Genomic DNA, 25999 nt, shown 5'->3' on the forward strand with positions numbered 1-25999 from the left:
TTTTTATTTAGATTAATCTATCGACTAATTTATCGATTAATCAATTAATCTAAGCGATTAATTTCCTGCAAATGAAAAAACATCAACAATTTTACATAAGAATATTTTATTAAACTATTTCATTAAACCAAATGAAATCCAAAAGTAAAAAAGTAAAGTGCAACATAAATGCAAGAAGCAACTGTCCATCTCATAGTCCAAATCACTGAAATCAAAGTTCAGTATTATAGTGTAAGAATGACAACATATCCACGTGTTCTAGTCTACTAATAATACAATTATGATAAAAAAACACTTTTTAAAGGAGTATTTACCAGAAATATTTTTTACCAGAATTTATTTAGGAGAAAAATGTAAATGTGCAGTATTTCTGGAAAAAAAAAAAACTTTTTTTTTATAAAATCAATTAATTGGAGATGCTTTTGATTATTACAATTTTATGGAACCATTAAAATAGAATCCAGAAAATAATGGAAAACAGAATTTGGTAAAGATGAAACCGTAAAACTCAATTAATTAGGCAGGCTTTTTGATTAATACAATTTAATTTAACCATTAAAACAGAGTATAGAAAAATGAAAATGGGAAAAAATTAATTTGGAAATAAAACGGATTTAATAGTGCCCTATAATTATCATACATTTTTTTGTGGTAATAAAAATAGATGTAAGTGAACAATAGCCTTTAAAACTACTTAAAATACATATATAATAGCAATGAGGCAATAATATTTAGTTCAAACAAAGTATCAAAAGCAAGAAATCATATGGTTTTATTGAACAAAACTTTTATTTTGAAACCACTATGTATTCTCCTGTATTTGCGTAGATCTATAAATGATTTACCTTACAAATCTGATGAAATGGCGCATGTTGCGTTATAATAAACCCAAACTCACAACAACATGCAGAGATGGATTTTGAGACGCTCCACACATGTAAATGATAACAGTTCCTGTGGAACTACTGTGAACGGAGCCGCTCTGTGACGTGTAATTAACCTACACGCATGTAAATAATGAAAGCGCATATACTGTATTAGAACTGAAATCGTAGCGTTTGTGAATTCACAATTATGCTTAATTATGATTTTTAAATGGGTTTAATATATCATGCAGCCTTGGAAAACAGACTAATAATGTGTTTTATACATTCTCGTCTGTGAAATACGCCACTTCCGGTATTTTGCCGGTTAGTCGACGCAAGCAAAATTAAGTCGAGGATTTTTAAAAATCGAATAGTCGAATAAAGTTGACGAATCGCGACAGCAATACACAACGCATAGGTCGAGTGTGTCCTCGGGTGTCAGAAACCTCGGACACGGAGGTACACACTTTCTAAAACGCTCACTTGCCTTGGTTTCTCCATAACGGCTTCACACGCACTGTCAAACAAACTGCTCCTGAAGACAACGAAAGTTGGTGACATGTTCGGCAGGTGCCCTCTTATACTTCCGGGAACCAGTCTGTGACATCGCAGGTTATTTCTGATACATCTGTGAGTGAGTGAAATCTGTTTAATTGAATAGGGCTTTTCACTATTCACGTTGTTTTGAAGCGGCCTTACAGAAAATTATTATCTTCATGTATAATGTTAATATCTTCATGCATTGTAGTCGCATTTAGCAGATTATAGCTGGGTGATAATATATTGTACATTTTGGGATGATGTAAACCAGTGTTTCTCAACTGGTGGGTTGCGACCCAAAAGTGGGTTGCAGAGTGTACAGTCAAAGAAACAACATCAACAACAAAAAACTTAATTCTAAATGTTTTTCTGATGCAAGACTTTTATTTTGAAAGATGTGCGTGAAAGCTGTTGACACTTTATTTTTGTAGCTTGTAAAGAAATAAAAAGTCTCTCACCTCAGAAAAATTAACTATCCTGTCCTGTCAGATGTTATACTGTGCTTGTAGCACACACTCTTCAATTGCACGTGCAAATGCGGCGGCCCACGCTGTATATCGTTTAACTAAAGCGCAAAAGAAACTACGAGCATGCAACGTGTGAAATAAAAGTAAAGTACCAATAAATCACATAACTGGTACTTCGTGTGTTAGCTGGGAAGGATTTACATGAATGTATGATATTCATTCTATTCAGGAGCAGTTTTCATGTTTTATTAACAGTTCATGTTAGTATTGTGTATTCACTATGGTAACTGTTGTTTTCATAACCCAAAAACGCCATGTTATTTTCACTTTGTGTTATTTTGTATATGTTTAAATGACTGTGGTGGCTCATACCAACTTACAGTAATTGTTTTAACAAAAACTAGTTCCGGACTGCTACTTAAAGGGGTCATATGATGCGATTTCAATTTTTCCTTTCTCTTTGAAGTGTTACAAGCTCTTGGTGCATAAAGAAGATCTGTAAAGTTGCAAAGACTAAAGTCTCAAATCCAAAGAGATATTCTTTATAAAAGTTATAGAAAAAGTCTTAGATCTTTCAGTTCAACTCATGAAAAATGGGGAGCAAAAAAAAAAGTGTTGCGTTTATAATTTTGTTCAGTGTACTGTACATCAACTTCGTGCTGTGGATCACCGGATCGGCTTTCACCATGGACGAAGCGGAGTCCAGCCCAGGGTCGTCACATAAAGTGGGTCCCATGGCCAAACCAGTTGAGAAGCACTGATGTAAACTATCAAGCATCTGCAATTCGCTGTATAGTATTTATCACTTTATGCGACTATACTGTATGTATGCAGGTAAAGATAGATATAAGCTGTGACAAAAACTGTCACTGGGGCGCACCTTTGTACCTCATTTGCCCCTAAAGGGTACATATTAATACCTTGAAGAAATTATAGAAGAAATTATATAAATTATTCAGTATTAGTACACAACGTGTACACATCAGTGCCTAAATGGTACATATAAGTATGATTTAAATATTTTTTAAATGTTTTTAAATGTCTCTTATGCTCACCAAGGCTGCATATATTTGTACATGTGTATACATCGGGGGTCTGCTAATTGTCACACCTTTACAGTGGGTGAAGCTGTAATCTGCTGATTGGTCAGTTTGAATGTCTCACATTTGGTTTTTAGTCACATGGTCAAGGAAGGGATAAAAGAAGATTGTAACAATTGCTCTGGCTCTTTCCTTTGCTGACTCTTTTCTTCGCTGGAGCTCTCTTCTTGAGGCTCTGCCTTCTCTCCCTCTTTTTCTCCCTCTCTCTGCACGCCCCTCCCCCTCCTCTCTCTTAACGCAGGTAATATTTTACATACATGCTGAGTACAATTAACTGTTTATGTTTTACCATCCGTCATCTATTTTGTATCCAATTCAAGTGTAACCATAACAAAATATTGTTATTAAACCATTTCAATTATTAATTATGTGCTAACTAGTCTTGATTCAAGGTTAATATTAAAGTGCTACCTATTGCAATACAATATAGTCACTCAATAGCAACGCTCTCCCACATATTTAGCTGTTCTAAATGCACTTATTTCCGTCGCTGGTATAAGTGGCAGTGGGTGGTAATAGACTAGAAATGTACAGTTTTATACCATCGTGCTGATAACGTTTCTTTAGTCCTTCGGCAATCCTACAGCCTTAACCACTGTAGGGAAACCACCCTTACAAAGCTAAGGAAGTTATTTAGTCAAAAGCAGATCTGAGCAGAGTGATTTTGTTTTCATTTTCTTTTGTTCTTTTACATTACATTACATTAACATTAATGACACAAGACAGTATTCAGCTGATTTTCTCCCAACTGTTTACGTTCATTAAGATTTTTATTTTTAATTTTAACTCCGCCAAGCTCCTGGCTCACCTTAGCCCCCCTATGGAGCCGGGCCTGGAGCTGAAATTTGCTTTATATACAGTAGTAAGTATAGTAATATCCCTAAGTAAGTTTGCACATCCCTTCAGTCACATATGAGAGGTGAGATGGCACATACTCTAACATTAATGTGAGTAAGGTGTATAGTGATTTCAAATGATAAACCTGTCAGTCATCCATGTTCACAGCTTTTATCTGTGTGTGCATCTGTCCTGAACATCTGTCTTCACATCACAGACTGAGAGTCAGGGCCTGTTAGATTCGAGACAGAGACATTATAAAAGACCTTCAGATGTTTTCTGATTTGTAAAGAATGTCTACAGCACATTGAGACCAAAGCTGCTAGAAAATGAAAGCATATGAATGTTGGATTTCTTTTTCCCTGTTATCAGTACTAAATATAGCTACATGTTTTTACAAGGTTCAGTGCTAACCCATCAAATGCTTTGAAGACGGAGAGAGTGGCAAGACAGAGAGTGCAGTGGATTCACTGTTAGTTCCGGATCACATTTAGTCTGGCCACTTAATATGGACAACACAAGTGCCTTTTTCTCTTACTCTCACTTCTTCTTCTTCTGTGTCTTTCTGTCTCTGCCTCTCTATGACTATTTTTTCACTTCTTATTACTCTCTCTGTCTCCTTCATCACTCTTATTAGTTTCTTCATATTTCCCCACCCCTTTCTTTCAACTCTACCTTTCATTCTTCATTATGAGTCCTATCATGTTCTTCCTCTCTTTGATCTGATGTTCTCCTCTTCTCACATTCACATTCCTTGTTTTGTCTTCTTTAAGAACATATTCAACCAAGTGCTACTCTTGTTTATTTTGGAGATGTGCAATACATAGTCACCATATCTGTTATTAATTAATAATATCCATAATTTAGATTACCTTTGCTATCATCTAAAACTTACTTAAAGTTATTCTTAGAAAAAACACGAATAATTTAATAACACTGTTAAATGTAACCTTTAGCAAATCTCAAATTATAATGTTTTGATGCCTAAATTCACTTAGCATTCATATAGCATTTAAGATGATTGATTTTATGTTTTTTTTTTATTTTATTTTTTTATTTAGATAAAATAGTATATATTTTAATGTCAGCCATTTATTACTTACTGGCCATAATTATGAAAATAATTGCTTATTGTCTTTTTCTGTCCTCTTAGCCATTCTTTAAAGGGATCATATGATGCGATTTCAATTTTTCCTTTCTCTTTGGAGTGTTACAAGCTCTTGGTGCATAAAGAAGATCTGTAAAGTTGCAAAGACTAAAGTCTCAAATCCAAAGAGATATTCTTTATAAAAGTTAAGAGTCAACCACGCCTACCTAAAACGGCTCGTTCTAACACGCCCCCACATATCTACGTCGCTCTGTGGGAAGATTTTAATGTTCTTTTTAGCAGCATCATATGACCCCTTTAATTCTTCCATTCTATTTAGCACCATTCTTTAATTGCAAATAACATGCTATTAACTGCCCGAAATCTTCACATTTAGTTACCACTTAAGTATATTCTTTTAAAGTATATTATTTCCTTAACTACTCTTTAAAATTATGCTAAAGTGTACTACTTTTTTCAAGGGACTACTTGTTTTACTTATACTACAAAAATAGTATGTAAACTGGGACGTACCATGTGTCCAATAAACAAGCGTGCGAGACTGACCTAATCACTGGATCTTATCTGTTGCTCATTTTATGAAAAAGAAACGAGTGTTTATTCAATTTTGGACTTGAGTGTCACATTTCAAAGCTCTGCTGCGCAAGCAGCATTACAGCAGCTTACTTGCTTCTTTGGGACCTACTGCATTGAGCACAACGCCAGCCTTGGAGAGAAAAGCCTTGGAGAGTCTTTGTTTGCATTCATAAGAGCTGCTCCATAAAAAAAGGAGAAAAACGAGGCATCACATTAAAAACACACGTTGAAGTCGAGTTTCTGGTGTTTTCTCTGGGGGAAAGCTGATCTTAGATCTGTGATTTTGACCTAAACAAACAGCAATCACTAAAGAAGCCATCATTTCTTGATTAAAGATGATTAATAGTGTAGTATTTTTGCTGGATCCTCTGCTTATTTATCTGTCACTCGCCCTTCTGTTATTTCATTCCAGTGATAAAGGACATGCCGTGAATGATATCAAAACCGCAGTTGTCTGCGATACATATCTGTTAAGGAGCTTGGCCCAACAAATGCCACATATTTGGTTTGTTGTAATCACTGTGTAGGCAACTTCTGAGGAACGACCAGCCTAACACTGTGTGTATATAGCAACTGTCAAAACAGAGCTTTTTCTAAAGCCAATCCATTATCATCTCCAACATTTTAGAGCTTGTTTTCTTTTAATTGCTAACTTAGGTCATTGTCTATGGTTTCAGGCCACAGCACAGCAGTAGTCTGAATCAAAGGATCTCTCCCCACCCCTGTTTATAGTCACAATACCAAACACTTATACACAACATGTGATCAACAAAATAATACTTGAAGGGAAGGTGATTTTGGGGTGTGGGTCGAAATGGGTCGAAAAAAGGGGTTCATGGAGAAATTAAGCCATTGATGAAAAAAAATGGAGAATTATGTGATGCAAATGTGGCAGTGTACATCGGCCTTCACACTCATGCCTTCACACTGTATAAAATAACAAGGGCATTTTCTGTCTGATGTCAGTGTCATTTCACATGTTTTAGATTAATGAAATGTATAAAGGAACAGCTGTTTTTGTTCATCGTTCTGTGGGTTGTGATGGAGCAGCTAATGCAACTTCTGCACGTGTGTTTGTGTATGTGAACAGGGGGCTAATCAGACAGCCACAGTGATTGTGTTGTGCGCTTTGAGAGACTTTAACCTGGTCCAGGAGACGTGTCAGCTGGCTATCAGAGACGTGGGGGGGCTGGAGGTTCTCATCAACCTGCTTGACACAGATGACATCAGATGTAAAGTAAGTGCATCCAGACTCAATTAATTGGGTCAGAGGTCAACATTTGAGCCTGAGGAATGTTTATATTTCTGTTTTTCATTTATATTTTTTTATACTACTATTCAAAGGTTTGGGGTCCGTAAGATTTTTTAAAAATCTTTCTGAAAGAAGTTTCTTATGCTCACGAAGTTTGCATTTATTTGATAATAAAATACAATAAATTCAGCAGTATTGTGAAATGTTATTACAATTTAAAATAGCAGTTTCTAGCATATTTGTGTAACGGCAGCACTGAATTTTCAACAGCTATCACTCCAGTCTTCAGTGTCACATGATCCTTCAGAAGTCATTCTTATATGCTGATTTGGTGCTCAAGAAACATTTCTTATGAAAACAGTGCTGCTTAATATTTTTGTGGAAAGGCTTTTTTGATGAATGGAACGTTTAAAAGAACAACTTTTTTAAAAATATGAATTTGTAATATTAGTAAAGACTTTGCTGACACTTTTGATCAATTTAATGCATCCTTGCTGAATATAATTATTCAGCAATAATATAATTTCTTAAAAAAAAAAAACAATGCTGTATTTACATATCACATAATATTTTTCTTTTACTTTTATATTTTAGTATCTACATTAGTCACAAATGAATAGTTGCTTTCACCTGCCATTTATGCACACATGATAATACAATATACTAAGACACTGTTGATTTCTGCATTTATATTGTGTTAAAATTTTTACTTTTTAAAACTTTTACAAGGTGACAAATTCTTTAAGAAAGTAGTGTTACTTGAAATGTGCACCAAGTAAAACTTACTATTATAAAGGCATATCAAACAGAAATGTGTTGAGGCCACTGCCATTTTTGCTCTTTTGACATGACAACAGTCAAGTAAAGAGAAGTAGAAGCTTTCATAAAATTCCAGCAAGTTCATAAATTTATACAATAAAAACTACATTTTAATCAATTCAATATGAAATGGCATTCGATATGTGAAGTAGTTATTTTAAAAATGGATACTTTATTCTCCCTTGCTGTTAGATTGGTTCTCTGAAGATCTTGAAGGAGATCAGTTGTAACTCTCAGATTCGGCAAACCATCGCTGATCTGGGTGGTTTGCAGACCATGGTGTCCATTCTGGACTCTCCTGTCAAAGAGCTGAAGTGCCTGGCTGCAGAGACCATCGCCAATGTGGCCAAGTTCAGACGGGCCCGCAGGACGGTCCGACGGTATGGTGGCACCAAGAGACTGGTGAGAAATGTGAAGTCTGTGCTTGTGTGTGTTCGTCAAAACAGGTTGACCATAATTAAAAACTTGCGTATGTTGAAGGAACATACGTATACCACAGTCTATGTCTCCACTCTCTCTCTTTCAAGACTGTTTCTCCCAATCATTTTCTATGCCAGCATCAAAGAGAGCACATTGCAGGTAAAAGCAGATTGAATGTCGTGCTCCCCCTCATCCTGGCATGTGTGTTTATTGACAGAGTGACGCTCGGTATGATTAGGGCTTGCGTGTTACTCTGCTCTGTATATTTACTCGGGGCCAGACTCGGACGTTCAAAATGTAGCTATCATAGATTAGTTACATTTAAAAACTCAGACCACCTCTGAACAGCATACGCGTGTAATGCTGTGTTAAAGTGGCCTTCTGGCTTGACGGCAGGGGAAACATGAAATGTTCTCTTTGAAGGATGTGGTCATTTGTAGATTTTGGTGTGAAATAGTCTGAATTTTCAAACCCTCTTAAGTAACAGCCCATCTTTGGCTGATGATGAATGTTTAGATGAATGTTGGCAGCTTCAGGGCAGGAGATTGTGTTCCACATCCTGCAGACTCAGTGACAGAAGTACACTGAAGATGTCATAAAGTACACCATGACCCTATTAATAAGACATTCGAGTTTGTTTTCACATGACACGACTCTCCTACCTTAATGCGGAGTGAAATGAAAACAACAAAAAAAGCACAATAATGAATAGTAATGTAATAATAATAATATCATGTGAAGCAGAGTGACAAATCTATTGCAGTATTTCAAAATTCAAGCACAGGAAAGTGTGTTTGAAAAGCTGAAGTTGTTTCTGGCAGGTGGAGTTGTTGGACTGCGTGCCTGACGGTGTGTCTCTGAGTGCGGAGCAGGAGAGGGATGCGGAGGTGGCGCGCTGTGGGGCTCTGGCTCTTTGGAGCTGCAGCAAGAGCACCAGGAACAAGGAATCCATCCGTCAGGCCGGGGGAATCCCTCTGCTCGCCCAGTTGCTCAAATCATCACAGAAGAACATGCTCATCCCTGTGGTGGGAACCTTGCAGGAGTGCGCTTCTGAGGTTTGCTTCATCTATTAGAATGAGCCAGTTTTAGAATATGAATGTAGACATGTTTTGAATACCCTATCACAAACAAACAGTACTGCTTTATGTGCTGAACCAAAAGCAGATGCTTGAAATATTTATTTGAAATTTCTTTAGTAGCTACACTGAAAATATTTAGTGTAGGATTCACTTTGAAGCAATTTTCCCTCCGAAATTTCCAGTAAATCCAACCCGATCTCATGAAAGTGCGTATCAATAGCACAAGTTTATGTTTCGATTTGGCGTACTATTTATACGCAGAAATTGACTTTGGCGTGCATATGATAAGCAATGTGTAGGATTAGGGTTGTGGGGTAGATGCATATCATATGTACGCGAAAACTGCACATTATATGCACGTCAAACACGTGTGTATCCTATGCATGCCAAAGTCAATTTCTGCATATCAATAGCAGTAATTTCTGTTTGCATTTGGCGTACTATACGCATTTTCATGAGACCGGGCTCGTAAATCTCACAAATAATTACAAATAAAAGGCAAGAAACACATTGAATTAAACATGAAATTTTGTGTCTGAAATACTGTGTTTCTTTGTAAAACGAAGAAAGAAATTAATACTATTATTCAGCAAAGATGCGTTAAATTGTTCAAAAGCGACAGTAGAGATATTTATCATGTTAAAAATGTTTCAAAAAAAAATCTGTTCTTTTGAACTTTCTATTCATCAAAGAATCCCCAAAAAATGTCTCTCCACAAAGCTATTAAGCAGTACAAACTGTTTGAAATAATATAATTATAATAAGAAATGACATATAATAATAAGAAATTCCATCTTAAAGTATATTAAAATAGAAATGTTATTTTAAATTGAAATAATATTTTACAATATTTCTGTTTTTACCGTATGTTTGATCAAATCAAATCAATCTTAAAAAAAAAAAAATCTCACAGACCCCTAACTTTTGAACGGTAGTTTAATTTTAATTCTAAATTTATTGTTATAACAATTATCTATATGGCATGGCTTTATATATAGAATTAAATACTATAAAGTATATTTACATACACAAGTATTGTGAAACACAATGCAAGCTGCAAATGCTACATGTAAAGCCACTCTATTCAAGAACACTTGACTGAAAATAGCACGCTGTTCATGAAACCTTACTTTTGACTGGCAGATTGTTTCTATTAAAAGACCAGTTTGAAGATGTGAATGACTGTATGAGGCCAGAAGGGAGAAACCCTAGGATGAAATAAGCGCTATGCCGCTGCAAGCAGTGTTGTTTGGCAGGGCAGAGTAGTTTTTACAGTAGGTGTTCAGCGTAGAGAGTCATTCTGCATGTTTGTGTTGGCAGAAGAGCTACAGAATTGCTATACAGACTGAGGGCATGATTGAGGATCTGGTGAAGAACCTCAGCTGTGACAACCAGGAGCTCCAAATGCACTGTGCCAGCGCTATCTTTAAGGTACTGCCGTACACACTCAACTACACTTTTCTTTGGCACTGTATAAAAGGAGTGAAGTTGAGGTAAATATGAAATGAAAATACTAATTTAGTCTTGGCTCTGATCATCAGTGTGGTGCACATCTCGATGCTGCCTAAATCTGTGTACTGTATGTATGTGTGTGTGGCTTCATTCCTGTCTTAGTGTGCAGAAGATAAACATACCCGTGATTTGGTGCGGCAGTACGACGGACTGAAGCCACTGGTCATATTGCTCAACGAAGCTGAAAACAAGCAGTTACTAGCTGCCACAACTGGAGCCATCTGGAAATGTTCCATCAGCTTGGAAAATGTAGCTAAGTATGTGCATGTAACTACAGAGCTTCTGCGCAAACATTTCTTTAATTTTTCAGAAAAATTATTAAATTTTTCCTCTCAGAACAAGCATAATTACTCATTATATGTGGAAGAAATATTTTAAACCGTATATTAATTCACATAATTTATCACAGATAGAAATAAATTAGAAGAAGTTTGACATTTGTGATTAGTTTCATGAGGTTTATGGGTTTTATCTTGCAGAATACAGGTTTAAAAGAACCGTATTACAAAGATTTACTTTATCTTGATTACATTCCTAAAAATCTAAATTTCATTGTGTAGTCAATAGACCTCTTGATCTCAGTGTGGCATATTTAGACTAGGAGGAGTCAAATCAATGTGAGATGCATAATTGGCTCCAGATTTGGTCAAATTGTGCACCACTCGTAAAAAGGGGTCTGGTAAGGTGAAGGACAGAGGATATGCAATCAAACGCAGCCTTCGCTTTTATGAGATGTCTCATTTGTTCACTTCTAACACTCAGATTTTCCATGGCTCAAAGCTGTCAACCATTGTCCATCCGAGTCTGTGCTGAGTGCAGCTACAGGAGTGATTATTTGAAGAGAGAGCAAAAGTTTTTATAAACTGTGTGAATGAGCTCTGATCTTTTATGATGACTTTTTGCTAGAGGAATGCGAATTGTTCTTTCACCCATACCACTAACAAAAGATTAAGTAAAGTGTTGATTTTATAGACACCCGTGATGTGTGGGTCGAGGCCGTTGCTCCATTAGTGGCAAGTGGGATGTGGGACATGTGGAATGCTTCTCTGAAACAGTTGTGCTGTAATAATCAGGAGTGTAAGCTGAAAGACTCTTAAACCATTTGTCATATTAAGCACGCTGGTCTTTATTCCAACGTCACTTAGCTCAACAAAGATGATGACCATCCTGGAGGCTTTCCAGTTGTAATTTTTCTGGCGGCTGATGTCTTTTAAGCCAGTCATTTTCCCCCATAAATACAAAAAAAGCTTGGAATCATCATCTGGCTTGCCCATTCTGTCACACAAGCACTCTCATATAAAAGTGATTTACACATATTACTTTGCTTTGCAGTGTGCGTTTGGGGACATGTACTCTGCAGGGCTCAAAAATGCATTCTTTAATTCCTCCATTACCTGTCTATAAATTATCAGGTGTTATTTTCACAGCTTTAAAGCCAAGGAGCTGATACATCTACATTTTTAGTTTATGATAAGATAATTTTTTTTTTTATAGGATTGTTATAGACTAGGATCTGTAGACAGATCTACTGTCTAGCCCCACACCAGCCGCAAATAGAATAGTATTGAAAGAGGAATTCAGAGGGAGGCTTCTGTCTGAAATGACCCAGTAGCAGCATGGCCACTCTCTCTCCACCTCATAAGTCAAACCTGACAAAAGCTCATCCTGCTTTTACATCAGGCTTAGTTTGCTGAAACTGGAGGCAGGTGCCCCATGCCACATTCAATTCACTTAATGTCCCATTAGCCAAATAAGTGTCCTCTAAGAAAAGCAATGCTCTGTGAAAACATTCAGTTGTTAAGATTGGGGCCACGGTAATACCTTGGAAGAAGCCTTGTTGAAACATATGCTTAAAAGAGAGATTAAACAAGCCAGTAAACAAAGTTTGTAAACAATACTGAAGTATAAACTTTCACACCGAAAAAGATAACTAACAAAAACATTTTTTTTTAAATCATTCTAGAGAACAGTGGTCTCCAGGTCACAACTATAAAAATAACAACACAGAGGAACAATATTGTTTTCAGATCATTTTTAGAGTGTTTTTTTTTTCCAGGTGATGCCATCCCAGACGTATATGACTTTCTATCTTCTATCTTCTATCTTCTGTGGAGCACAAACAGAGATTAGAAAAATGAATCCATAAAATGCAAGTAGATGGGTCCCTCAAAATTGATGCTTCAAAAACCATGCAAAATAATCACGATTAATTAATCAACTTGCATTTCATGGACTCAGAGAGGTGGATTTTTCCCCCTAAAAATCTTTCCTTTAAGATTCTGTTGAAGATAAGTCTTTTTGTCCACAAAACACAACATTTCTCTTATTTTCTTTTTTCTTGCTTTTTCTACACCTTTTTTTTTTTTTTACCATATTTTATGCAGAACAACTAGATGTATAAAATGGGCATAGAAATGTGCGTATGCAATTTTCCATGCACAAATCAGGATTTATAAGAAGTAAACTAGGCGTAAATATGTGCGCACCATACAGACACTCTAGACCAGTGGTTCTCAAACTGGGGTACGCGTACCCCTGGGGGTATGTTAGATGACGGAGGGGGTACGCAAACAAAATTCTGAGTTTTGGCATTCATTTAATTCTACTCCAACTTAAAGTAACATTAAAACCGAACATGTATTTCTGACAAGCAAAATGCCACTTCTAATGTAAAAACAGGAAAATGGGGGTGCCGTAAACGGTCAAATACATGATATCCAATCAGCTTACCTCATCTTTTGCGGTCAAAACTGACTGCATCCACACAAGCAGCGTGCATGTGATAGGATGTCCGCTGAATATGCTGCTTTAGCAAATCGTGCTGCTGTTCAATGTATCTTTAAGTAGATCTTCACTTAATAGCATGAAGAGCAAATATTGACACGGACTGAGATCAATTTAAACTCTCTTCGTTAAAGACACATACCCTGTGCGAGTTATTGTTTTATGTTTAAGATATGTGCAAGAATGCAAATTTCCCTGAATATCCAAACGATGGCAAATGTGGCAATTTTTACAACAGTTCAACAAAAAAAAAGGTAATATTAAGTTAACATTTTACATTTTAAATGTAGACTACATTTTAAACAGAATATTGTCTGTTCTATTTTGCAACTAAATAATAGTTCCAACGAAATCCGTATCATTTGGTGTGCGTCTCCAAGCAACATACAGCGACGTTTCATTAGTGAACGAATCTGTGGCTTTGAACGATTTGGAGAGTCAATGATTAATAACCCATTCATAACTAGGCCTACAGCATTTTGCTTCGTTACTGAATGAATGAATGACGCGACGTCTGGCTCATTAAGACAGCGACTTGCCACCTCCTATTGGCGGTTTTACTTTAAATCTACAAGTATCACTTTTATTTGCCATCATTTATTGCTTGATTTATTATATTAATAATACACTTAATGGAATGTTAAAAATATGACATAAAACATGACATTCAATTAATAAGGATAGAAAATGTTTGCCTCTATAAAGGTAAAAAATGCACTTAGTGGGGCAAATATTGTCCTTTAATAGAAAAGGTGTGACTGCGGTCTAAGTGGAAGAGAGGGGGTACGCAGAACAATGTTAAATGCCCCAGGGGGTACTCCGCTGTAAAAAGTTTGAGAACCACTCTAGACCGTGCATGTGAACTCTTTTACTGGAGTGAGCAAAGTGATGAAGTTCACAATGATTTTAAACTCTGTTTTCAGTTTGATATACACATTTAGATTAAATATTGCACTCTTAATGGAGTTAAGTACTCAAATTACATAAAGTCATTATACAGAAGTTAAACAAAACTTGTATGAATTAATTTAGATAAAGAAATATTTGTATTGGATGCGCTGCTTATGAACACTTTCCTGTGGCATGCTATGTATTAATGTTTTAACCACAGCAAGGATTGCTTGACACATGATAATTCCGCTTTAAATTGTGTTCTAAATAGCAGAACACATGTTCTGAGAAAATATTTTTGTGCGACTAATGATCAATGATGAGCACTTGACATAGTCCTAAATGTCCTAAAATACATATTTACCTTATAGGCAAAATTGCATAAATTTGATTAGTTTAAAACAATTAAAAATACTATTTGGCCAGTGGAAATTAATGAGAATAACTATTCTCTGCAAACTTTCTCTGAAAAGTATTTTATACGATTTTGATTTATTTATCCCCCAAAAAAACAAGGTTACTTCTGTATCTCATATTTTCTTAATGTCTTTTATATTGTTAAACATGGTATTACGTGGATGGGAATATGCATTTGAAAATGATATGCAGATGATGTTATGCATAGTAAAACTAGGCGTTGTAAGCTACCTATATGGTTATTTCAGGGAGGAGACGGGGTGGAAATGCAGGTAACAGTTTAGTATAGGGTCCAATTCTCACTATTAACTAGTTGCTTATTAGCATGCCTATTATTAACATATTGGCTGTTTATTAGTACTTATAAAGCACATATTCTGCATGACCATTTTCTACATCCCTAATCCTACCCAATACCTAAACTTAACAACTACCTTACTAACTATTAATAAGCAGCAAATTAGGACTTTTTTTTTGAGGCAAAAGTTGTAGTCAATGGTTTGTTAATAGCGAGAATTGGACCTTAAAATAAAGTTTGACCAAAATGCATGTATGTACAATCTTCCACTGACTTGAGTTTTTTAAAGGGAATTTTGCACAGGTTCTGGCGTATGCATGGTTTTATAAATCTGAAATCCTTTGTGCGTACGCACACTTTTAGGATGAAATCTACAGAAAGTTTTATACATGAGGCCCCAGGTCCTTTTATCAGTGTATTAGTTCTTATCAACTCTTTATCTTTATCCAGAAGATAATAAAGATTCATTTTGTGCTAGAAGTGCCAAACTATATAGAGCTACACTCCTCTCCCGTTGTTCAGTTATTTTCCTATCGTAGTCTGTATTGTGTTGTGTTCACTTGCACAGGTGGCTGGTTTGAAGTTTGAGACGTCAACTGTACAGAAAACCACTGTGTTACTGGCAGAATATTTAATGCTTACTTGGACATGAAGAAAGAACTGGTTTTATTACAATTTTTTTTACAACGTATAAAGCATCAAGGTCGAACACAGCATTTGGAATAAAACAACCAACCATTTATGTAAAATTAAATCTGCCGAGGGAGGGGAGAGCTAGGTCAGTGATCATTTACCAGGGAATGTTTTCCCGATCCATCTGGTCTCCGTGTAAGTGCAGTGTGCCATTTCAGAAACAATCACGGCCTGGCATTTTAAGGCAAAATCATTTCAGAATGTATTTTACAGTGGTCATAATTTTGAGGTGCTTTTCCTTCTTATTATTCTCCGCTGAAAGCACACAAGCTGAGAGTTCTGGTGTTGCCAGCAGCAGACAGCATGTCTTTGTGTGGATGATGAGAGGGCTGGTCACTTGAGTCCAGTAAAAAGAGGGGGTCAGGGCTGGGTCGAAGGGGCTTTTAGAAGGTGCTAGTGACTGAAAAGGGTGTGAGACCTCCACAGATGTGCTGGGAAAGGCATATGTTAACCATTTACCTGATTAATGATGCATACAATTAAAATTGTTATATTATAACTAGAAAAATATTATAATGATTATGCTCATAACCTTAATTTAATAATACACAAAGGGTAATATTCACTGGAGTTTTTAGTTATATAGGGCTTTTAATTCAATATCACAGTTATGTATGATCTTTTCAGCTAAGAATTCACTAAAGGCTTAATTACATATACATTTCTAGTAATGAAATAGGGCAAAGTAGTTTTGGTGGGCTGAAATCACTGACCGAAACAGTGACTTTTAATTAATGCTATCCATTGACATATTTTGACCATGTCAACATCTATTTTGTTCATTTATTTATTTTTGATCTATCTATCTATCTATCTATCTATTTAATTTTATCTTTTGGCTAAATGAAAACTTGGTTTCAGTGTTAAATAAATAAATAATTTTGGTGCATCACTTCTAAATTCCCTTATCTTCCCGCGGTAGTGCCATCAAAGTGATCCATAATTGCTTCATTTTGAAATTACTGACCTTTGTTGTTGCTAACTCAGACAAGCTTCACAGAACATCCCATAGAAAGTTTCATCTGATGTTTTCTTCAAAGAAACTGCTAAATTAATAAAACTAAGAAGAATGGTGGCAAACAATTCTTCAAGTAAACTGAAAAGAGAAATCATAACTTTAAATGATTCAGAACTGAAAACGTTAGTTTAAAATTGCATTTAAAACTATATCTCCATAAACCTATATTAGAAAAGTATAAAAGTTTGTATAAGAAAGTGAGAGAAGGCAACAGTTGCTAAGTCGGGAATGTTTTAACTGTGGGTCTTAGCAAAAGGGTCAAATGTTTTGGGTTTTACTGGTCACTTAGAGATCTAAAAATTATTTTTGCAGTCTTTCCTCAGCCACCCACGTCAAATATCCTTTATCAGTGAATTTTTATTTACAACTATAACAATGTGCTTCTATATTATACTATTAATCAAAGAGTCAATAGGCGCATTTAGGATGCCGTTAGGAGCTTTAAAATGCATGCTCACTCTTTAAACTTCTTTTTGTGGTAGCAACTGACCGGTGTTGTTTCATGTTGTTTCTCTTGGCATGATTATTTGGCAGGTTGGTGTTGGCTTTACAAAAATAGACAACACCCACAGTCCATTTATCAGAGGTAACATGTAATTACTCCACAACTTTAATGTAGCATACTGATAACACTTTGCTGATGGCATCTCAGTTTTACATGCTATGTGTAGGCTTGGCTTTTTTCTGACTTTTTATGCTGAGCTAATTTTGGCAGCTGTTCTTTTAATTTCTGTTTTACTTGCAAGAAGAAATTTGGTTGACTTTGACCAGAGCCAAGTGACCTTGGACGCTCAATGGTCTTCAGGGCTGCTTAGCCAGAAACCGTAATTGTGAATAAAAACAGCCATATAGTTTAACCGTACATCAGAGATTAGTTGAGGCACTGCAACCACATTTATATGCCTTTTAAATGTTTACTGTAGTTTACCACTACTTGGAAAACAAAGCCAGAATCGCACCAAAAGCTATTGTTGTCTCGCTCCAAACCAAAAATGTGGTCATTGAGCATAAATGCATATTGAGCACAGCGTGGGAAATGTTGCGGTAATAAAGGATCACCGGATTTATTCTCCTCCTAGATATCCACAACCCTTATGAATACTTCCTGTTGCTATTTAGCGTTTTGAGTCTTCCATTACAATCCATTACATGATGAAAAAAAAATGTTTCATCTAATTATAAACAAACCATTTCATTTTTTGTATCCATTGAAGAAAGGTCCTTCAGAGCAATATTGACACAACTTGCTCTCTCTCATGGAATTCCCATGGATTTCCCATTATCCCATCAGATACCACATTTTGAACCCAAAATGTTAAACATACGGGGAAAACTCACTATTCATTACAAAACTTTACAGCTTTCAACAGCTGTGATCTTATTTATTTATTTTATTACAAGCAAGTGTGTTCACAGAGAAAATGTGCCCAAGTTTTGGAAAAAAAAGAGTGCTAGTATTTTTTTCATTGACTTGCATATGAGTAATAATTTCTTGCTCTCTCTCTTTCTTTCTCTCTCACAGGTTTCAGGAGTATAAGGCACTAGAAATTCTGGTAGGTCTGCTCAAAGTCCAACCTGAAGAGGTACTTGTTAATGTAGTGGGAGCTCTGGGAGAATGTGCCCAAATATCGGAGAATCTTGCCACCATCCGCAAGAGCGGTGGTATCCAGCCTTTGGTCAACTTACTCAGCGGCACCAACCAGGCCCTTCTGGTAAACGTCACAAGGGCTGTGGGAGCCTGTGCCACTGACCCTGATAACATGGCGTAAGTCTTACCTCAGATTGACTGTAATTTTACGGCACTTTTAAATTTGTCCTTTGCAAGCCAAATAATAACACTGTACTGTATTAGTATTAGTAACACATTTTCTCTGTACTCATATAAGACCGTTTTTACTGATTTTGTATGACCTAATTAACCTGAATCCAAAACAGTTGTCCAGAAACAGTCCAGCAGCTGACAATGCTCACAGTGTCCAACCTTGGCCCTGTAATCCCTCTCACTGTTGCCATTGGCTCGGTTTAGGATGACAAGGCATTGTTCTTGTTCTTCTCTGTAAAAGATTCCATGTTCACCACTTCTGCGGCGGATCCAACGGGGCCTGGGATGTGCAGCTTGACCAGTCTGCTCCACACATGCAGGGCAAGAGCCCTTAGCCCTGGTACTGTAATTACAGGGCTCAGAGATCTGTGTTTACTCCTACCTACTCCTTTTATTGTCTCAGTGCGGTCAGTTTGAATAAACTGCAAAGCACTTCTGACAACGACCATTTGGACTTGCTAAACAGAAAAAGGCAGGCGAGCATAAGCACAGATGCGTACACGGAATGTCTTTTTCAGCTTTTCACCCCATGCACTTTACTGTACTGTACTAGATTATAGTCTGTATTGAGTGTCATGCAATAAAAAGACTGTTTACTTACAAAATAATGGCAAGAAACATCCTTTGGGGTGCCCTCACAGGCTGCGTGCAAAAACAAATGAACAATGCGACCAGTGTAGTCTTAATTTGCTAACAAATAACTCATGAATACTTTTTGGTAGTCTGATTCCTGAAACAAATGACTCTCATGAGTTAGTTCTTTTAATAAATAGTTAAAAAAGACGAGTTACCAGAATTAATCAGTCTGAAACACGGCCCTGTATAATTTATGACATAAGCAGATGGAGAATTTCTTTCATATGTAAGCAAAATGGACAAAATGGCAAAATGGGAATGGAGTCCGGAAATCTGTATCAATACCCAGCCCTAGTGGTGATATAAACAGTAAAACAAGTATCATTGTCTTTAATATATGCAGAGCACAAAACTGCCATGTAATTCACACATTCCCAGAGATTTGAGTATCGGTTTTTCTGTATATTTAACACATCTGACTCTCATTGCTTTTACAAGACCGTTATAGTCTGCAGTCCCCTTCTTAATTAATGCTGGACACAAATGAAGAGCATTTTGTTCCCTTCTCTTCGGCACCCAAGCTCACACAGCCTTTGTCTGAAAGATTAATACGTTCATGGATGTGAGCAACCACAGTGGTTTAGTAAAAGTCCATAAAGCTTGTTTTTGAAGACATAAGGTCATTCATTTGATTTGACTCTTTGAGTGACCAAGAACTTCAATCCTGTAGTTCTATGTAACAGCTCTTTAACATGTTCTTGTTTTCTCAGGACCCGTCTTTTTGTTCCCATTTCCTTGTAACAAGGAGTCTTTTTTAATGCTTTTTCAATCCTTTTCATTCTGTGTTGATGGTTTATTTTGAGAATTAAGCACAGTAGTCTACAAAGCAATAAGCATAGCTTGTATTTGATGATTGTTTTCTTTCGTAGAACAGCATGTTCAGGCCTATTTCTGAAATTAAAAGTAGTAAAAGGAATTCATGACCGTCTGCCCTCCACATGGTAAAAACTAATCTGGAACTCTCAGAAATATTGGTCAATTTGAAAACATACTAATTACCTTTTCAAAATGATTTATTGAAATATTAGATCTTTATACATCTAATGGGCATTAAACAATTGCAACAAAATTTTTCATTGTTGTTGTCAAGCACACAAACTTCCACAGCTAAACCAGTACAGGGACTGATTTCTAGATACATCCTACTACTGTAGTGTTGAGTGCATCTTACCTGTTCAAGTACAGGATTATGTCCTGCTCCTGAAGGATTTAGTGGCCTCTCGGGGTAGCATGGGTCTCTCCATGTTATCGTGCTTCTCAAACTGATTTATTATCAGGATGGGTTTGGCGTTAACGCTTGGCGTTAAATTGCTCTGACCAGTGCTCGGCCCGGCCTCCATTCACTGGTTCCCCCCTTTGTGGCGTGGTTTAGCAATTATGACAGCATTGAATGTCAGCCTTGTCGCTTGATGCACACATGGGAAACAGGTTACATGTTATTTATACCTGACAAACGGACCGCACTGAAGAGTAATTTTCCCGGGCTTCCCAGAGCCTGACTACATCCTTTAGTCGAATCATATCCACAGCATGAAATACAGCCTGTTCTTAAGTAAACCTCACTCAGAAGCAGTGAAATATAGAAAGACTTGTCTCTGAGAATGTTTGACTTGGAAAACATACTTTCTCTGGGTTTTTTCCTCCTCCGACTCGCCGACAGGAACCAAGTTAAACGGTGCGCTCCATGCAAGTGTGTGTGAATGTGAGTGTTTGTCCACGGTCTGCTATAAATATCTGCATGGATCTCCTAAAAGCATTGTATGGGTCAGGCCTTGGCCAGACTGATGCGAACATGTTTTAATGGAGTTGTTGGAAGATGAGCAGGGGGTAACGGTGTAAGGGACTGAGCAGGTGGGATGTGATGGTAAAGCCATGCTGAGAAACTTTCTGATCTGCTACTGGAATGTTTTCATCATCACACCAGGAGGGATAGTCTGCTGCAAAAGCCAAACTGAATCCTGGGAAAAACAGACATATAAACATGTTTGGAAAACAAGTCATGAGCTTACAATGTACATTGCATTGTAAACTATGTAATGGGGGTGATAAATCAGGTTGATGTAACATCTCACTCAGTATCCAGAGGTTACAAGTTGTTATTCTTCTCTCTCAGGATAATCGATCGTCTTGATGGTGTACGTCTTCTTTGGTCTTTGCTGAAGAACCCCAATCCAGACGTTCAGGCCAGTGCTGCCTGGGCCATCTGCCCCTGCATTGAAAATGCAAAGGTATGTTTAATTATGCCCAGTTTCAAAACAAGTTCATCTGTATCTTGCCATGTTGAAATGACATGACCCATGGTGTTTCAATAAACATAGTAGAGAATGAATATTGACTGCTGCCATTGTAGATATGCAAAGTCCTGATTAGAGATGCCCAAGTTGCCCAATTCTAATGCCATTGTGGAATCAGTATCTGAAGAACAGAGATGCTAACACTAACAAAAGAACTACTAAATGCACATTTAAGAGTGCTGCCCTCTAAATTGTTAACTTTCTACCAGTCCACAAGTAAACAGAGAAATCACGTGCTCAGAGTTACAACATCCCGAATATGGACAAAGAAGTTGGTCTCATCTATATATAGGATATAAATCTCATAGCTGGCACAGAGCAAGTCTGCTTTCCTGAGCCTCTTACGCATTAACACAAACCCATTATTGTTCCTGTAGATTATCAGCACAGTTACAAATAAAAGAACATTGTTGTATAATGCATAATGTATAATCTTTATTTTTTGTCTAAACCAACAGTTTTCTGCTTCTCTCAGGGGAAGAATTTCTTATCTTTTCTTTCTCTGTGTGATGTGTCGCTAAAACAATGCAGGTTCACTTCATGGACTGCAATGGGTCAGCAGCCCTTAGTATGTGCATTGAGGGAGAGGAGAGTGAGAGTTGGTGGCAAGGGCTATGTGAAATTACGTCTTAGCATGCACATTCAGAGAGAGGAGAGTGAGGGTTGGTGGCAAGGACTAGGTGAAATTGCGTACCCATCCAGACCAGGAACCTGATCGGCCTCACAGCAGCAGTTATTTAGATGAAGGCCCATGTGGATTGAGTTAGCAGCTCCAGGGCCAGATTTATGAGAATCCTGCTTGAGGAACCGCATCTGGGGACTTTAAAATCCCTACCAGCGCAAAAAACACATGCTTACAGCTGGTACTTAGTATGAATCCTCTAGTGATTATTAGCTACTGTGAGATCATGCAATGCATGCAATGTTATCTGAGGACCATTCTTAATTAGTCCAATTAGTCCAAAGAATCAAGGTGTGGTACATTAGTGATTTCTGCAAAATTTTGTTTGCAAAAAAAGGTCCAATAGTGTAGTGATGTGTGAAGCACAGCTCGCACAGAAATCACTTTGAAACCAAACACTTTTCTGTTGGTTAACATGGCGAATCTACTTGAGCCCACTGTGAAATCTGTATGAGGAAATCTTTTGCCATCGACATAATTCCTGATCCCGTGTATTCCTACTGAAATTACTGTATTTTGTCTGTGAAAATTTGTCGAACAATGGTAAATGTGGCCGCACTTTCTCAGTGCACAATTTATTATATTTTCTTTTGTTTGTGGTGCCTGTCCAGAATTTGGACAAATTATTAGATTTGAGTCTCAGGGAATGCATGTACTGATGAACTGTACATTTTAAAAATGCAGTGTAAAGGCTTCACTTCGTTCTTCACTTAGGTCTAGAAAGAAGGTCAAAACAGCTGAGCAGCAAACATATTGCTGGGGGTGACATATTTTTGGACCAATGGCAGTAAGTAGTTGTTAACAACTAGTACAGAGACTTTCTGAAAGTTACCACTGCCGGACTGCATTGAATCAAAAACTCTAAAACACATTTTTGGCCAGATTTTCTCATTCTTTCCTTGTTTTGCAGTAGAAATACATTGGCTTCTTAAAAGTCATGGCATGCTGAGCTGTCTGTCAACCCGCAGCAGTGAAACTAGTCGAGCATCGGCGGCAGAGCCTGTTGGTGAGAGAAATCGCCTCAGGTTACGTATGTAACCCTAGTTCCTCGAGGGAACGAGACGCTGCGTCGAAAACGCTAGGGGAACGCCCTTCAGCGTGACGGGCTCTGAACCTCGTGTGTAATCAGACCAATAGATGGGCGAGACGTCACGGCGGGTGACGTAATGACCAGGAGGCTATAAAAGCACGTGCGGTGAGACCAGCGTCAGCTCCTAGGAATGAAGCAAGCGCTGGCAGGGACGCCGGAAGTATGGCACCAAGACGCAGCGTCTCGTTCCCTCGAGGAACTAAGGTTACATATGTAACCTGAGGCGTTCCTCTTCAGGAACTCGAGCTGCGTCGAAAACGCTAGGGGAACGAGAATGCCCACGCCGCCAGACTTCTAAGTCTCTGCCGAGTGTGGAAGATTGCACAACTAGGGCGAGAGGACAGAAGAGCCAGGAGTGGTCCCCTAGCGTTTTCGACGCAGCTCGAGTTCCTGAAGAGGAACACTCTGATTGGCTGTTCAGCTTAGCGAACCAATGCACGAAAAAATAGAAGTGCTGAAAGCATGTAAAAGATGAAGCCAAGAGGGCACATAAATAACTCAACTAATCAGACATATTCAAAGAAGCTATGTAGCAAATCCGTCTGTGGTGAGCATGATAGTAAGGCAAGCACTACTCTTTGTTTACAGTTTGTATAGACCAATTTCAGTGTTTGCAAACAGTGATGACGTTTTTGTGGGCGGGGCCTATCTGGTGGCAGAAAATGAGTTTTAACGTAGCAGTCTATTCAAGCCATGGAATAAAAGAATAAAAAAATTAATTTTGAGTTTATATTTCAAAATTCTGACTTTTTTCTTGCAATTCCGAGATTATATCTCACAATTCTAATAAGGAAAAACTACTTGTCATTCTCTCTTTTCTCCTCGGCTCTTCTGGCTTTTTTCCCTCAGATTTGACAAACTCACTATTTTTGAGTTAAGTCGAGTTATAAAGTCCGTGACGACAGTATTATATAAAAATTATTTGCATTCCGATTCTGACATCCAAAGGCACAACAAGACATTTTTTCTCTTATTCCATGGATTTTACCCGTTTCCCTCCACTTATTCCCAGTGTTTTTCTGCCATCACTATGCGCGCGCAGCTGCAAGTGACGTAACAGTGACGTCTACTCCAAATTGGTCTATATCCACAGTCCTAGGTATTCCGGTGTCTCTTTTTGAATGATGAATACAGGCTACTGCCACCTGCTGGTATGGAGAGTTGTTTCCTGTCATGCAGGTGCAGAATGTACAGTACAGGCTAGTTGGTTGGTGGATGTAGTATTTGCGGTGTGTTCAAGCACAACCAGATGCAGGTGATGTGAGGTGACACCACAATCTGCTTTCGTTGACGCTAGTGCGTTTATGTAGACTTTAAATTAAAACATCTTCCAGAAGCATTAATGTAAATGTTAAAATGTTATACCTCACACTCAATTCCCTTAATGCTATAATGTTTTTTGAGTGCAGTTCCCTCATTTTTGTCTCTCATATTCACACTCTCAGCAGCTTGTTCTTTCGTTTTTCTCCCTCGGGCCTTTTCCTCTCCTTCTTTCAGCTTGGCTTACATTGGTTTTTGTACACTGTTTGTGTTTCATCCGTTCTCCCTCTTTCTCCCTCACTCTTCCTCCCTCTCTGCACATCTCGCTTCGTGCTGTGTTTGCTGATGTGGAACTTAGTTGGGGATGTTTTTGTGGGCCCTGGGTTGAAAGGGTTCCTCAGTGACCCTCCGCAGCTGGTGGCTCTGCCATACTTCCTCTTCTGCTCCCGCTTTTCTCTCTCACTCTCTCTTTCCCAGTGTTCATCAATATTCCTGTACTGCCATTTCCTGTGTGAGACACGCTGCAGATTCCTCCCCTCTCCTCCCTGATCTGTGCCCAGACACACTAAACACAGAGCTCATCCTTTGGCATCACTTTAGAGGCTCACCCTGCTCTGCACGCTTGACCTGCTATGGCTCTCCTCTTCTTTTTCTGGGTCTGCAGGGTGGATGGCTGACTTTTACTGTGCTGTGTACAAGGGTTTATTAGGGTTAAGCTGCGTTGTGAAATACAGGGTTATAGAAGGACAGACTTTATTATTCTCAGGAGAACCCCAGAGGACTGCACTTACAAGAGGGCCATGGACTTTAGAGTTTCAGTAGACTATCTTTGCACAGAGGTAAACTCAAGACGTGGTTGTGTCTTGTACATGACAAGAACAGAAGCAACAACCTGTGGTACTCCATAATCATTCCTTGTCATTGAAAGTGACATATTTATTAAGTAAAAATAGCAGGTGGGAAAAAAATGGTTTATTTACTGAATGTTCGGCTTCATCTGATTCCAAAACCATAATGATATGCCTCTGTACCATCAATAAAGATATCACTGTACTATTTTATAATCGTTCTGAACAGCCTGGTGCCATGCTGGCATTCTACATACCCTCTGGCACAACTGAAATGACTGGACTGAATATAAAAGAGTGACTAAAGTTGCCATATATCTGTGCAATATGTGTGGGCATGTGTGTTTTTAATGCCCACTGTTCTACTGCGATTTACCCTCTACTTTGTCATGAGTTTTCCTGTGACCTGGGGCCATTGGGAGAAAACACGTCCTCCAGCATGGTGCCACCAAGCCTAAAACCAGCTCTGCTTTACACACACACACAAACACACAGACAAAGGGAAAAATAACAAATGCTCTTTTTTTTCAGCCATATTTCCTCTCTGAGGTCAGTATATTCTCTAGGTCAGTGGTTCCCAACCCTGGTCCTGGAGGCACCCCAACACTGCACATTTTGCATGTCTCCTTTCTCTGACACACCAATTTCAGGTCTTGGAGTCTCTACTAATGAGCTGATGACCTGAATCAG

At 37.8% G+C, this 25999-nt stretch overlaps 1 protein-coding gene across 1 annotated transcript in view; it reads left to right on the plus strand.

The window, feature by feature from the left end:
• The window catches only part of LOC107665855 (armadillo repeat-containing protein 4-like), a 66201-nt gene that overhangs the window by 27433 nt on the left and 12769 nt on the right, over window positions 1-25999 (plus strand). Inside the window, exons 11-17 of the mRNA XM_016456913.1 lie at window positions 6585-6731; window positions 7758-7967; window positions 8807-9040; window positions 10385-10495; window positions 10679-10833; window positions 18200-18442; window positions 21249-21363. Of these exons, the coding sequence (XP_016312399.1) occupies window positions 6585-6731; window positions 7758-7967; window positions 8807-9040; window positions 10385-10495; window positions 10679-10833; window positions 18200-18442; window positions 21249-21363 (1215 nt within the window). The remainder of the gene's footprint in view (window positions 1-6584; window positions 6732-7757; window positions 7968-8806; window positions 9041-10384; window positions 10496-10678; window positions 10834-18199; window positions 18443-21248; window positions 21364-25999) is intronic.

This window comes from Sinocyclocheilus anshuiensis, unplaced genomic scaffold (genome assembly GCF_001515605.1).
Source record: "Sinocyclocheilus anshuiensis isolate Anshui unplaced genomic scaffold, SAMN03320099.WGS_v1.1 scaffold647, whole genome shotgun sequence".
NCBI classification, from domain to species: domain Eukaryota; kingdom Metazoa; phylum Chordata; class Actinopteri; order Cypriniformes; family Cyprinidae; genus Sinocyclocheilus; species Sinocyclocheilus anshuiensis.